Raw genomic sequence first — 16,242 nt, forward strand, 5'->3', positions numbered from 1 at the left:
TTGCCAGGGGGCCAGGTAGGGCATTAACAGGGAAAGGGGGGCAAAAAGAAATACTCTTCTTTCTTATTCTCATTTCAAATGTCTCGCTTTTATTAAATAATTATCTGAGTCTTACAATAAATGATTGATAGATTGATACATATATACCATCAAGACAGTATACATCACTGTCACAACAGTGTTTGTTTTCATTCAAAGGCTTTATGATTTTTGCTATAATGGTGGGCCGGTCTCTAATCAAAATGCCCGGGCTGATTTTTTTGTCCCAGTCCAGCCGTGTATGCAGCTCATCCACAGTCTGGTGTTACCTACATCTTCCTATTCAGAAGGCAGAATTTCTGAGTACAATCAAAAGCACCACGACTGCAGTTTTTGTGTTGGACATAAAAAGCGCACATGACGCTGTAACATAGGCTAGAATCATGGCGGCGGTCAACGACGGTCCAGGCATGGGATTTCTCTCGTGGAAATATGCACATTATTTTTTCCTTTGGTAGGTGGCACAGTGCACTTGTGGCAAGTAAACCAGCTAGAAGACTGGCACTCTTGCTGGGTATCCAGTTAACAACACATTAACAAGAGAAGTCTGAGTAAAACCAAAGTTACTTTCCCTAGTAACTAGTTACTTTGAAAGTAACGAGTAACTTGAAGTAATTGAATTACTTTTGATGGAAGTAACTAGTAATGTAACTAAGTTACTAATTTAAAGTAACTTGCCCAACACTGGCTGTAACGCAGTCAGTTCTTCTTTTACTCTTTTACTCTTATGCTGTTTTGTGGATCACAAGGTTTATAATTACTTATAAACACACACACACAAAGTAACTCCACCAGAGTGCCTATTTCGGGTCACTTTTGCCGGTCCAAGCCCGGGTAAAGGAGCAGGGTTGGAACTGTGACATTAAAAAAAACAATAATTGCTAAAAGAAATTTAATTTGTAGTTCTAAATAAACTCTAAATGCATTTAGGACATTTTTTACTCACTTTATGTCTCTTCCACAATGTTATTTCTCTCTCCAACAACATAGGTTACAATTAGATTAGCATGACCAATTATGCAAATTAGGCGATGACATCATTTAGCGACTTCTAGCGACTTTTAGGACGACCAATAGCGATTTTCCTTACTGAGGAGTTGGCAACACTGCATTCACCCAGTGAAGCAGTGGGCAGCCACCAATGCAGCGCCTGGGGAGCAGTGTGTAGGGACGGAACCTTGCTCAGGGGTACCCGTTCAGTGGAGTCGAACCCCCGACCTTCCGATCATGGGGCAACCACTGTACCTACTGAGCTATCCCTGCCCTTGTGCAGTTCCTTGGTAATTGGTCAGGTCCTTCACACTTTTTTCAATGTAGCATCAGTTTGTAAGACAACATGGGCTATAACTGATGTCATCCTTTGGCATTTGAGATGTCAGCATTAATCCTACTAGCATTAAATGGCCAATGCTAGTTTGTTATATCCTTCAATCTGACAGAACAGTTTACTGGGCTTTCATTTGAGAAAATTGTTGTCTGTTACTATCTAAGACTGTCCATTTACCAAGATACCTGCCATGTACCTACTGATAAAATTAACCCTCTGGGGTCAACAGTGTAATTGGCGTTTTTTGACTACCATTGACATTGATTTTGTCAGGTTTATATTGTTGGATTGTCATTTAGAAATATATATTTATATATTCTTAGAAGTTATGTATTTGATTGCATATTGAAAGAATGTCTCATCCTAGGAGGTCTGTAACAACTCTGTGTAGCATGAAGGGGGGAGTGCGTTCACTCCTCTTCAGAGTGTTCTGGCATAGATCACACACCTCCTAGGAGAGGTTGTATCTTCTCTTGCTGATATATGGTATAGCAAACACACGTATATCTGTTTGAGTTTAAGAGCCCTTTGTTTAGATGGACCGCTAGACTCCTGGCACCAGCTTTGGGCAGTCTTCACAGGTTCACATCTTGAACACACACACACACACACATCTACACACACACACACATACCTACACAACACACAGACAAGGTACTCTTGGTTCATATGTATACCTATGTAAGACGTCATATGTTAATGAACCTATGCATATTCATGTAACCACAATAAAAGGAGCGCTACAGGGAACCTGGCTGAGAGTCTGACGGAGGTCAAGTGGGCAGAACGACACTTGGCTCCAGTTGGGTCTCCCTCATGCATGAGTAACACAAAGTACTTTGCCTACTTGAGTCTTGCTTTTGCTGTGTAGTAGAATTGTCTTGAACGTTCCAGCGAATAGGTTTATGCTACGAACCTATCAGATTTTACCTTCATATTTCACCTTTAAAAACTGTTTACCTTTGTTAAGTATCATTTTTGTCAGTACAACCTGGCTTTACAATTATTTTTTCATTTTGATATACTTTATTAATTTGTCAGTGATGTGTGTTATTCATTCTATTCCAGAATAGTTTTTGTTTAGTTGCTTGTTTTTTTTTAAATTTGTTTTTTGTTCTCTTCGACACTCGGCAGGGTAATAATTGGAGGCGAGTGATCTCTCATAAAAATATGCTTTTTCTACTGCCTTAATTCAATTCAATCCAATTTCAGTTCAGTTTTATTTGTATAGCACCAAATCATAGCAACATGGCATGAATGTCTATATCTGACATTGTTTAAAAAACAAACAAACATACTCTAGAAATATTTTACAGCAGCTCAGCCATGGTGCATAATAAGCATTTCTAGTTATTCTTTAGCATAAATCATTCAGCCAAAACCTCCACTTGAGGACTCTCTATAATTCTTATAGAGTGTTTATCTTGTTAAAGCACTCTAAACTTACAAGTACAATCTCTTTAAACATCCATACACCAAATGTAAGTAATGTAAGTACTACTGAGAAAGCAGTATCATAGCATAGAGAATTCAACAGCATCATGTTTTTGTACTGTAGGAAAACCATTGTGGTGTTGTAAAATTGCTACACAAGTATGCCTTTAGAGCACAGAAAACAGAAGCAAACAAACCAAACTGTAATCAACTTCAAATATTGTAGCTGGTGTAAGCGGTGTAATTTTTAGCACAGTAGAAGCAATCAGTATACCAATCAAGCAGCGTAAAAACACTTCAGAACATGCTTTTGAGAAAAATCCATATTCTTGACTGCCATTTCAAAAAATTGCTAAACATCATGTAGTTGTGTTAAAGCTTAGTAGGCACAAATCCAGAAAAAGCATGCACCAAAAAAAATCAGTGCTGACTACTTTACCTGAGCTTTAAAGTCTGCCAGGCTAAATTGTCTCGTTAACCACATATTGCTGAATATGATACTTTGTACACATTAATGCATTATCTTCTTCTTGTTATGGCCTCTTTTTATAACTTAACCTTTTGCGAGATGAAAAATTACAGCAGTTTTTCCAAACTCCAATTCCAATTGTGGATAGTGAATACAAAAAACATTATGTGCTGTGGTGTTCAAAACATTTTGTGTCTCTTCAAATAATCACAGACTGACTTAATATTTTTGAAGTGGAAGTCAGTCATGGGGACTAAACCATGTATTGCAGCCGCCTCCTTCTTGTCACTGAAGACTGTTCTTTTATGGTTTTCTAAACATGTTTGGGGGTTATGATTGTGCATAAAGAATTTAACAGCAATCAGCCAAATGCTATATTTTCAAGATGGTACTATCCAGTGTAGACAGGAATTCGCTCTGTATATCTGTCTGTTGCTTGACTATTTTTATGTAAACTACATTAATCACTTGAAGGCATTGAAGCTAGTGGGTTTTTTTTGGCTAAGAACATGGAATCTTCATCCCCCCCCACCCCCCCTTACAATGTATTTTATTCTTAAATGTTTGCTCCTTGGTTCACAAGCATCATCAGCTAGCCATCCTTTCAGTAGTAGACAGGATATTACACACTGTTCCCTACTATGCTTCTGTGGCTTGGCTGATGTTCTGGACTCAGCAATGCACCAAGAGAATTCTCTCTATACTAAATCAGCTGCACCAAGATTTCATCCATCCATCCATCTTCATCCGCTTTATCCGAGGCCGGGTCGCGGGGGTAGCAGCCTAAGCAAAGAGGCCCAGACCTCCCTCTCCCCAGCCACCTCCTCCAGCTTATCCGGGGGAATACCAAGGCGTTCCCAGGCCAGCCGAGAGATATAATCTCTCCAGCGTGTCCTGGGTCTGCCCCGAGGCCTCCTCCCGGTGGGACAAGCCTGGAACACCTCACCCAGGAGGCGCCCAGGGGGCATCCTTGTCAGATGCCCGAACCACCTCAGCTGGCTCCTTTCGATGTGGAGGAGCAGCTGCTCTACTCTGAGCCCCTCCCGGATGGCCGAACTTCTCACCCTATCTGTAAGGGAGAGGTCAGCCACCCTTCGGAGGAAGCTCATTTCTGCCGCTTGTATCCGCAATCTCGTTCTTTCGGTCACTACCCACAGCTCGTGGCCATAGGTGAGGGTAGGGACATAGATCGACCGGTAAATTGAGAGCTTCGCTTTTACACTCAGCTCCCTCTTCACCACGACGGACCGGTGCAGCGTCTGCATTACTGCAGCTGCAGTCCCAATCCGTCTGTCGATCTCCAGCTCCCTAGGCGCAGCCAAGTGGCGGAGGGCTTTCGCTTTGGTGGCCTCAGAATCTCATCTCTGATTTTTGCGGATGATGTGGTTCTGTTGGCTTCATCGGGTGAGGGCCTCCAGCTCGCACTGGAACGGTTTGCAGCCGAGTGTGAAGCAGCGGGAATGAGGATCAGCACCTCCAAATCTGAGGCCATGGTTCTCAGCCGGAAAAGGGTGGAGTGCCCACTCCGGGTCGGGGATGAGTTCCTGCCCCAAGTGGAGGAGTTCAAGTATCTCGGGGTCTTGTTCGCGAGTGATGGGAGAAGGGAGCCGGAGATCGACAGACGGATTGGGGCTGCAGCTGCAGTAATGCAGACGCTGCACCGGTCCGTCGTGGTGAAGAGGGAGCTGAGTGTAAAAGCGAAGCTCTCAATTTACCGGTCGATCTACGTCCCTACCCTCACCCTCACCAAGATTTCACACTAAACAAAATAGGTCTGCATTACGATACTTACTTATAAATGCGTACCAAGCTATCCACACGAGGACCGCACTTTTCTCTGACAGAATGCTACATGAACACCTCCCGACTCAGCAGTGTAAACAGTTGCACATGAAAAGCTCACAATGTATAAAAAATAAGTGGTGTACAATCCCATTATATGTCCACCAAGCTTTACTGTGGCATACGGATACTCATTATGGTTCCCTACGACTTTGGCAGACAACCCATCTTCTGTTAGAGTTAAATGTTTCAAGTTTTAATTCAGCACCTGCTCTCATTTATCTGCACACTGCTCTTCTGTTTTTGTGCATAGGTGAGCTGTTTGCCTTTCTTTCACACTGGATGAATGGCTTTTTGGCTGCAAGTGTTCCATAGAGGCACTTCTGACAAGGGTTCTCCTGGTTGTAGACTGTAGGGCGTACTGGCATCCCACTGATTTCTGCCAGTTCTAAGGTGACGGCACTGCTGGAAATCTTCCAAATTCAAAGGAAAGTCAGCTTGATGTGTCTGTCTTCCAATGCTCTCGGCTTCCGAAGCTGACCCCTGCATTTCCAGTTCTTAACCTTGCCCGTGTCTTTGTACTCATACAAGAGAGCCTAGGCAGTATATCTAGAAACAACTATTTCCTACACAATTTCTGTTTCTAAGACACCTTTGCTAAAGAAGGAGGAACAAAACATGACCTCATTGCTCATAGCCCTGTAATATCTGTAGATCAAAATTACTGCTTCTTCTTCTTAGGTTAACTATTCTTTCCCCATTTTGAGCCTTTTTTTAGTTCTGCTAATGACTTAGTTTCAATAAACATATCACTGCACTGTTGACTTGCCCCTATTCAGTATATTTTAAAAAAACAAAAACATTTGGGCATATTGCATGCCTTTAAATGCTTCAGGGCAGCAGAAGCAATTTGTGAACGACGCATTCATCACCTTTCAAGTTGCTATGGCAACTTGTTAGAAAACAGTTGCTTATTTTCACATCCTGCAGTTACAGAGCAAAACGATAATTAATTTGAATCTTGTGTTTCTAGCCACCTGGCAAATGTAAATTAAAAAAAAGAAAACATTCTCTTTTAGCTCAGTTTTTAGTCTTCACTGTGGTCACTGAGGTAAATATAACTGCTGAACATGGAGTCAAATTGGTGGCCAGCTGTGCAAATTTGTTTTCATAATAATATTTAAAGTAGTAGTAACTACCGCTTAAACATCATGTAGATATATCAAAGGGGGAGACTTTAGCGATAGATTGGGTTCTAAGAAGTATTTCCAGTGATCAAAAATGTAAAATGTACAGTTTCTTATTTACACACTAATGTGCACTATGCAGCACATATAAAAACATAGAAGATAAATGGAAGTGTGATACATCTAAAGTTCCTTAAACTGTATGAAAAGTTGCAATTTCATAAATGCAGGAAAATTTCTATTATTCTCTATTATTATCAAATTCATATTATGTTATGAGTATTCACCTGAACAAGATAATTATCTTTCTCTAATACATTTATTTTTAATGAATTATATATAGTAGCATGCATACTATCATAACTTATAGAAGCCTCCCCAAAATTCCTTAGACTTATTAGACACATGTAGCATTTTACTTACTATATCATGTACTACTTAATAATTACTACGGCTTATTGTTGTTCTGAGATGAAGATTTAATCTGTCAAATACTGGAGTACATAGTATCGATGTGACCAGGCAATACAATAATTATATAATTCTTACTATTTCTTGAAAGGATACCTTAAGTAGTACACAGCATAATGTATATAGTATAATAGACAACTATAATACAAGTCTTTTAATGATCTGATTAACCTGTCAGATACAGAAAAACACTATATTAACATAGCAATGTATTTTTTTTTAAGTGTAAGGTCTAAGACCACATTATGATCGCCAATGCTTCTCTCCAAAATTAAGGTATAAGCTTTGGGCATATTGGTAGACACACTTTTTTTTCTTTCTCTCCACTGCAGAGATTGTTTCTGAAAAACTCCAGTGTAAGATCTCATACTTTCATATTCTCATGGGCTATAGTTAGCCCACATAGGAAACATACCATTTAGGGTAAACAGTTGTTCTACCAGCTGTATCCAATTCTTCTTCATAGCATAGCATAGCATACTCACAATTAAGCAAACGTGGACAAAAATGTGATCTTCTCGGTTAAGAATTGCTCGTCTAATGAGGAAGTCATGAATAATACAGTACACAAGTAATAACGTAGTCATTATTAAGCACTAATGGCCTTTAGGAGCTGTTCCAGCACTGCAGCTAATGCTGACCATAAAGGCTCACTAACAGTCAGCCAAAGGCCTGACCTGCTTTCATTTCTCATTACAGTATGCCTTATTATATCCAAGTCTTTTTCCTTTTTTGTTATGATTGATGGGCATTTATATCACTGATCTTCAGAGACAGTTTTTGACGCTTCATTGTCACCAGAAATACATGATAAATGATGTTCATTTGGTGACTGTTTTTCTAATCTTGCTTTTTAATCTTACATGATACAGACAAATCCACCCAACACACACAGAGCTGATAGATGCGTTCTGAATCACAGTGCTCTCTAAATAAAAAAGAGGTATTGTTTGACAAGCAGATCTTTTGATATTTAGCATCAATGAGATAGAATGCAAGCTTTTAATATGTTTTGGGGGGTTTTTTAAATATGAAATTAAGACTTGGTCTTGGTATTTTTTTTTCAAGCACTATGTAGAATTCTGAAGTGACTACTGATGACAAATGCAGTTTCTGACCTTTCAGATTGATATGCAACTTCGCAGTATTCAGGTCTGCTGCCATGGATACTAGGTATGGCATCTAACCAGAGATCAATATAATTCAGCTTCCAGCGCCAGTCAGTCATTAATCTTAAAATCAAACACGACAAGTCATTTTAAAGCCTCAGAGTGACAGTATCCAATGAGGCATGGGCTAATGGTGCACAGATATGATGATAGTGAGAAAGCAGGCAGACATAATCATCCAACTTTCTTAAGCAAAAATTATTTACATTACAGGGGCTTTGGGTATAAATAGCCGATGAAGACCATTTTCAATCCTAAAATTTACAATCTGTGGTCTGCAAGGGCATTTTTTTTGTACTTTTTTGTCTTTTGCTCCCATCAAATATAGCACCCAGGCACTACATTCCTCTTCAAACACTAGGATCCAGTTTATTTCCTTCTTAGTGTGTTAGAGATGTGGCAGTGTAAAGTGGCAGATGCAAGTATTTACTCCACTTTACACTCAGGTTAATTGGACTGTTCACAGACTATAGCATGGAAAAAGCAAAACAACAAGGCAAAACACATTTAATAAAATAATGCGCCAGGATAGCTTGTCTGCTTATCTCCAGAAATACATGCATGCATTTCAAAATATGGAGAAATTAGAAAGGATATATTAGAATCTCACAAATGAGAATAATGAAGCTTTTAAAAATGTTTCTAGTGAAATGTTTGTCGATGCTGACAAATAAAAGCAGAGTCAAAAAGAAAACAAAAATAGATATAATCTGTATATTCTTTGGTTCTGCCGTGCGCATAACTATCCTCTGGGAGTTTAGAACTAGCTCTGAGCCTGGAGGTTTGCTATACAGCTCATTGCAGCTTATACTGAATACACACATCCACATCCTCACCAGAGCATGGCTCACAGTACAAGTGAGAAATGGAGACACAGTTAAACTTTATGATCACAGTTTATGACAATGGTGAAGCGAAACATTCTTTTTTAGAACAGGGTTTTGGTTGATTTGGTAATGTACTGCAAGATGGGACTATACTGACGCTGGGGAACATTAATTAGATAACTTTAAATGTGCTTTGTGTAATAGGGATCAATATTTCCTTGCTTGTATGGAGCTGTGTACCCAGTTTGGATGGCACAGTTGCTACATTTTCTTCCAGAAAAATATTTATGTAAAGCAAGGCTAAATTCTGATTTTGATCAAAAGAGACAGTTGGCGACCACCTCTACGGGAGACAGACTCTAAACACACAGGAAGAATGGTGAGAGCAATTTTTCCCTGTGCATGTACTGTAAGAGCAGAATTGATATCTTGTTGATTGCTTGCTATCACAAGCAATCAGCAAGACCGAACTTGTCTTCTTATTTCCCAATCTGGCTGTTCTTTTTTTTTTTGTCTTACTTTTCCATTATTATTTTCTTTTCTTTTTTTACACTTACTAATATTGCTCAGTTTAAGCCCTCTGACGTTATAAGAGCATCTCACTCATGCTGTTCTATATTTGAGAGAGCTGTGTGAGCCCCTGTGCTCTTGGCATAGTTTTCTACACAAATGTAAACACCTGCATCACTGCTGTGTTCCCACTAATTAAAACTCTGTCTGTCTAATGAGAGCCATACCTGTCAGGCCCCTGCACACACTCAATAAATCACCCCCCTTCAGGCCTGCTTCATCCTACCGTACGGAGAGGGACGTGGGCATCTCAGATATATGCAACACGGATAGTCCCTTTTGCTATCCTGCTTGTTCTCAGCTTTGTCCATGAGAATGCACTGTCTTCTCAACTACATCACCGAGTCATAACATGGCCAGTGTAGAGTGGAAGCTCCAACTAAATCTTCTCTGTTGGTGGCTGTGGTTACTAAAATCATTCTGCAGGCACAATGAGACAGCTCTTGTAAGTAACTTATAAAAGTCCACTTAAAGGGTAGAAGCTTAGACTTATGTAAACATATCTCCAGCAATTTCATTGATCAACGATAAATGAAAGAAAACAAAACAAAGAATGACCTTCATCTCTTTTTTCTTACAGCCCTACATGCAGTCCCTGTTAAGCTAAATTCAGGTCATCAATTCTCAAATGGTTTAACACTGAAAAGGAGAAAGTATTTTAGAGAACACTGTGTGAACACAGCAGTGAAAATATGTTTAAATTAGAATAGAAACTCTCTCTATCTCAAAGTAAAATATCAAGAGATGTGGAATACAAAACACAATCGTAAATACACTAAATACTGGACACTTTTATTTAAGGCAGAATTTTGTCATCTTGGCTTTACATTACATTGTTTACCTTTCTGGAAGAATTTCCCTGGTTTATTTTCAGTAAACATTCATTGTATATTTTGTTGTTGTGTAGATTTGTTTGTAATATGTATTATTTATATTTTATAGTCTCATTACCATTTCATTGTTGTGTAGCACAAACTACTAAGTTCCAGAGGTTGCCATCATTACAAAGTACTTATTCATTCATTTTTTGTTACAAAGTTTAGTATGGATGAATTCACTGGTGCAGCATAATGTCATCTGTGAAGATGCTAAGGTTTAGAATTATTAAAGTGTTTCATTTTTTATAAATTCTCAAGGTTTATAAATGAGTTTGCAACACAAGCTGCACCAAACAGGTTTTCTTCCCAAATTAGCATTACAGTTGTCATTAGCGATGTGTGGATCGATCCTGAAATATCGATTCCTCCGATACCAATCATCTATGTTCTAGAATCGATTCTCACATTAAAATATCGATATTTTAGTAATTTAGAAAAAAATTGTAGTTTATCATTAACAGGAACAGAGTGGAAAGAAACTATAACATTCGGATTGTCTACATTCAAAGGAACTACTTCCTCTTCCGCCTTTCATAGCCTACGGCGAAATACTTATTTTACCTCCACAAACAGCTGAGACGTGGTTTGCGATACATGTGCTCCAAGAGTGAGGTGTTGTGGCCATCAGTGTTGGTCAAGTTACTTGAAAAAAGTAATCAGTAACTAATTACCGATTACTTCCCCAAAAAATTAATCCCGTTACTTTACTGATTACTTATTTTCAAAAGTAATTAGTTACTTAGCTACTTTTTAAAAACGCAATTTACAACCTGAAAAGGTGATAAAGCGAGAGATCTTTCAGCCCAATTCTACTTTTTCTACATAATCCATCATACAAAATGTAATCCAATGGAAAAGTCTCTTTTTAAAACTTGTTTTATTAGTTTTAATCTTTTAACTTTATGCATCAAGAAAAAATTTAATTATATGCAACATTCTCTGACTGGAAGAAATTTGTTTAACATTTAAACTTTGTAATGGGCTAAGTTTCCATTCAGCTTAAACACTCCCAAGAAAATCTCCAGGACTCAGACGATTGGATTCCAGAAGTTTTTACTGGGCACTTTTATGCGAAACTGTAAACACAATACAATGAAATAAACTGTAAACACAATACAATGAAAGATATGAAATGTATTATAGATGCAATAAGCTCAAAGCATCTGGCTAATTATCACAGCTTGACAGCCTAGCCGCATAGCTTATATGAGACACAATAAGCTAACCGAATAACAGACAACGGTTCAAAACGCTTCACCGCTTAATTGTACAAAATGAATTATACTCACAGACTATGCCTTAGCGAAGAGAAAAGGATTAATCCTGTAACGGCGGAGCTGGCGGTTGAATGAGCCCACACGCTAATATCCCGAGTCACACAGTAGATTCACTTCCTGACTCTCAGCGTAAACTGCTCTCGTGTTGTCATGGTTACGAAAATACACACACCGCTCTAAGCTACGATAGCGAGATAAAGAGAACACAAAGAACACATTTCTGGGGGCATAACACTCCCCGCTTGGGGTCTTTAAGAGCCCACATCAATTGGCAGAGTCAGACTTTGGAGAAAGAAGCAGAACTACTTCTGTAATGGGACGAGAGAATCCTCTTCTATTTCCATCTTTAACGACCTCCACTTCGACTCTCCGGACCAGACCGTCCTTCCCTGGAAAGGCTTTCGTGATGATGCCCATGGGCCACTCATTTCTCTCTGCCCGATCGTCCTTTAAGAGAACTACGTCCCCTTCTTGAAGATTCGGCTGTTTCCCTTGCCACTTGTGTCGAAGTTGCAGTGTTTTGAGGTATTCACGCCTCCATCTGTTCCAAAACATGTCTGCCAGGCCCTGAACTTGTTTCCACTCCTCCCTGAAGAGATCTGCTTCCTCGAACTTGCCTGACGGCAAAGGAGGCGCGGAGCCTGTTTTGAGAGTCAGGAGCATGGCTGGTGTGAGGATGCAGGGCGACTCGGGGTCGGATGACACTGGAATGATCGGCCTTGCGTTCATAATTGCTGCTACCTCGGCCATAAGCGTGGTCAGAACCTCGTGCGTCAGGCGAGACTTTCTCTGTTCAAGCAGCATGCAGTCCAAGATACGGCGGGCAATGCCGATCATCCTCTCCCATGCGCCACCCATATGGGATGCATGGGGTGGGTTAAACACCCAGGTGCAGCTCTGTTTACTGAGGTACTTCTCCACCCTGTCGAACCCTGAGTTTTCCTTGTCCATCCCCAGCTCACGGGAAGCGCCGACGAAGTTAGTTCCGCAGTCCGAGCGTATCTGCTTCGCGGGGCCCCTGACCGCAAAGAATCTCCTCAAGGCGTTAATAAAGCTGCTGGCACTCATGGCTTCGATCACCTCAATGTGCACTGCCCTGGAACACATACACGAGAACATCACCGCCCATCACTTGGAGTTCGAAACTCCTTCTCTTGTGCGGCGTGAAACGATGCCCCACGGTCCAAAAACATCGACACCTATGTAGGTGAAGGGAGGTGCTACTTGTAACCGTTCTGCCGGCAGGGCTGCCATCCGTTGATGTTCGGCCTTCCCTCGCAGCTTCTTACAAGTGATGCATCCGTAGAGCAGACTGCTGATACAGCGTTTGGCTCCCACGAGCCAAAAACCTGCGGCCCGAACGGCACCCTCAGTAAGATGTCTCCCCTGGTGTTTTACTGCTTCGTGATAGTGGGACACAAGCAGAGTTGCGAGGTGATGCCGGCCAGGAATGATGATGGGATGAGTCTCGTTCATGCCTAAGCCTGACTGCTCGATCCGACCTCCTACCCTGAGTAGTCGATCCTGGTCCATAATGGGATGCAATCTCCACAAGCTGCTGGAAGATGGTATGTCGACTCCAGAGCCGATACACTTGAGCTCTTCCGCGTAGCACTCACCCTGGACACTCTTTACGATGCACACTTTGGCTTTCAGCAGCTCCTCTTCTGTAGGACGACAGATGTGCCAGCCTCGACATTCGCCCTGCGTCGAGCGAGCGAAGGAGCTAGCTACGTGGATCAAATGTGCGATGGCTGCATGGAGTGTGCTGAACTTGGAGAAGCGTTCAAAGCGTTGAGGGCGTACCACGCCTTTAGCGACATGGGTGAGTTTCGTCGTCACCTGTGGACGCACTTCGGCGTCGATGTCGGGGTCGACAAGATCGTACGTCTCTTGAAGCTCGGATGGATGCCCTGATGCGTCGCAAAGAAAGGCTGGTCCTTTGAGCCATGGTGTACTGCTGAGCAGGGCTGATGCTACAGCTCTTGACCCAACGTCAGCTGGGTTAAGATGCGTTGGAACGTACTTCCACTGGCCGGGACAGGGTGACTGAAGGATACGTTGGACCCTATTGTGTACGTAGACATAAAATCTCCTTGACTGGTTATGGATGTATCCCAGTACGACCTTACTGTCTGTGTAGTAGGTGATGTTGTCGTACGTTGTGTCCATCTCTGCGACTATCATCTCTGCGATCTCGACGGCAAGCACAGCAGCACAAAGTTCAAGTCTAGGGACAGTTAGGCTAGGTTGGGGAGCCAACTTCGATTTCCCAAAGACAAACCCAATCTCAGTTTGTCCCTGCTTGCCAGTTACCCTGATGTAGGCTACGGCCGCTATTGCTCTGACCGATGCGTCGGCGAAGACGCAGAGTTCTCTCCTTAGGGCGCCTGTGGTGGAGAGGGACGTATAAGGCCGTGGTATTTGGAGCCCCTCCAGGTCTTGAAGAGACTGTTTCCATCTAGTCCACTCGGTCTCCATGTCTTTGGGAAGGGGTGCGTCCCAATCTTCCGCTTGCAAGGTGAGTTCTCTTAGGATCCGTCTTCCATCAACTGTGATGGGTGCTAGAAACCCTAGAGGGTCGTATAGACTGTTCACGGTCGAGAGTACCCCTCTGCGGGTGAACGGCTTCTGATCGATCTCGATCTGGAACGTGAAAGTGTCCGTGCGCATGTTCCAGAACAGTCCCAGGCTACGCTGGATAGGCAGATCATCGATGGAGAGATCCAGGCCATTGAAATCCTGAGAGCGATCCTGGGAGGGGAATGCTCTGATGACCGCAGAACGATTTGATGCAACCTTGTGCAGCCTGAGGTTGGAAGCCGCGAGCATCTTCTGCGCTCGCTGGAGAACTGCAATGCCTTCTTCCTCTGTACTGAAAGACTTTAAGGCATCGTCGACGTAGAAATCGCGGTCGACGAATCTCCTAGCATCGCTGCCGTAGTCGGCCTCTGCTGCCTTAGCCGCCCGCCGCAGGCAATACACTGCGACGGCAGGCGAGGGGCTGTTACCAAAGAGATGCACCCGCATCCTGTAATCCACGACGTCAGAGGTAGGGTCATTGTCTCTATACCACAGGAAGCGGAGAAAATCCCGGTGGTCTTCTTTCACGATGAAGCAGTGGAACATGTGCTCGATGTCGGCGGTGATCGCAACCTGTTCCTTCCTAAACCTCATAAGAACACCTAGTAGGCTGTTATTAAGATCGGGACCACTGAGTAAGACATCGTTGAGCGATACTCCCTCATAGGATGCACTGCTGTCGAAGACCACGCGGATCTTGTCCGGCTTCCGGGGGTGGTACACGCCGAACAGGGGCAAGTACCAACGCTCCTGACCGGGTTGCAAGGGAGGGGCAGCTTCTGCGTGCGCCTTCTTGAGCGTCTTCTCCATAAACTCTAGGAAGTCGGCTTTCATCCGTGGTCGTTTTTCCAGTGAGCGCCGAAGTGAGACGAGGCGTTCGAGAGCCTGTTTCCTGTTGTTAGGGAGTCGCTGCCTCGGTGACCTAAACGGCAAAGGTGCGACCCAACTGTTGGAGCTGTCTTGGCAACACTCGGCTTCCATTATCCTTAGAAACTCCAAATCTTCCCTGGATGGAGCAAGTTTGTGGTCGTTGGGAGTGCGAGCGAAGACGGTTTGCCCCAAATCGTCTCCGATTAGCGTCGTCGGGGTTCGCGCTGGATGTTGTTGATAGTCACGTGCTTGTTCAAACACCTCTGTCACTTTGATCTGGTTGTTACATGGCTGGAGATGGCTTGTACGACCATTCCCTAGAACGGCCGTTTTGTAGCTTCTCACCTCCGGTGGTCTGTGAGCACCTCCGAGGCACACGTCTCCGACGATGACCCATCCCAGGTCAAGCCTTTGGGCGAAGGGAGCATCTCCTGGGCCGCTTATTTGCTCTCGGACCTTGTGGACCCGTAAGATATCTCTGCCCAGTAAGAGAAGAATGCTGGCGTCTGGGTCCGGAGGTGGTATCTTGTCAGCGATGCGTTTTAGGTGGGTATGATGATAGGCCGCACCGGGGGTGGGAATCTCCGCGCGGACGTTGGGAATTTGGTTACACTCGAGGAGTGTAGGCAGAGAGATACTCAGTTTCTCGTCCAACGGCTCTACGGTGTAGCTGCTGGCTCTCCTTCCTGATGTCTCCGTACGTCCCGCGCAGGTCTTTAGTGTGTATGAGTACGAGCGCCCAGAGATCTTGAAGGCTTCGAAGAACTCTGACCGCGCGAGGGAGCGATTACTCTGCTCATCCAATATAGCGTACATTCTCTTGGCTTCCTCTCTTCGTCCGTTTGGGAACACCCTGACGAGACAGATCTTAGCACACGCTCTAGCACTCAGACCTTCCCCACATACCTGTGTGCACGTTGCGTTGACCTCCTGGTTATCAGCTTTGTCCTCCTCCCCGCTATCCTCTGAGATGGAGGGGAACGATTTAGATTTCCAGGTAGGTGGGTGAGGGTGGAGGGCTGTCACGTGGGCAGCGCTACCACACTCGGTGCATGTTATCTTGGCTGTGCAGTTCTTTGCAAAGTGTTCTGTTGACGAGCAACAGCGAAAGCAGACGTAGTGTTCTTTCAGAAGTTGTTTGCGATCGTCTAAGCTCTTCTCGCGGAAACCTCTGCATTTCCTCAGAGGATGGGGTTTTTTGTGCAGGGGGAAATGTTTATTCGGGTCAATACGTTCCCTGCTTTCCTTAGACTTGAACTTGGCAGTGCCTGAGACTTGTGTTTTGTGGGTGTGAACGGACGTCTTCGTGGGCCTCTCCCATTTATTCATTCTCTCGGTTGGGGGGCTTGGCGTGAAGAG

At 43.1% G+C, this 16,242-nt stretch overlaps 1 protein-coding gene across 1 annotated transcript; it reads right to left on the reverse strand.

Moving 5' to 3' along the window:
* Window positions 1-9,631: 9,631 nt before the first annotated feature.
* LOC146565389 (uncharacterized) lies at window positions 9,632-12,382 on the reverse strand. The gene is made up of 2 exons (XM_085287919.1): window positions 11,443-12,382; window positions 9,632-9,695 (listed from the first exon to the last, which is right to left on the reverse strand). The coding sequence occupies exon 1, from the start codon at window positions 12,379-12,381 to the stop codon at window positions 11,695-11,697; it is 687 nt and encodes a 228-aa protein (XP_085144045.1). The 5' UTR covers window position 12,382; the 3' UTR covers window positions 9,632-9,695; window positions 11,443-11,694.
* Between the last annotated feature and the right edge of the window lie 3,860 nt (window positions 12,383-16,242).

Source organism: Mchenga conophoros, linkage group LG10 (genome assembly GCF_057382185.1).
Source record: "Mchenga conophoros isolate Kocher_MC1m ecotype Shallow Benthic linkage group LG10, M_conophoros_male_GT1.1, whole genome shotgun sequence".
Lineage (NCBI taxonomy): Eukaryota > Metazoa > Chordata > Actinopteri > Cichliformes > Cichlidae > Mchenga > Mchenga conophoros.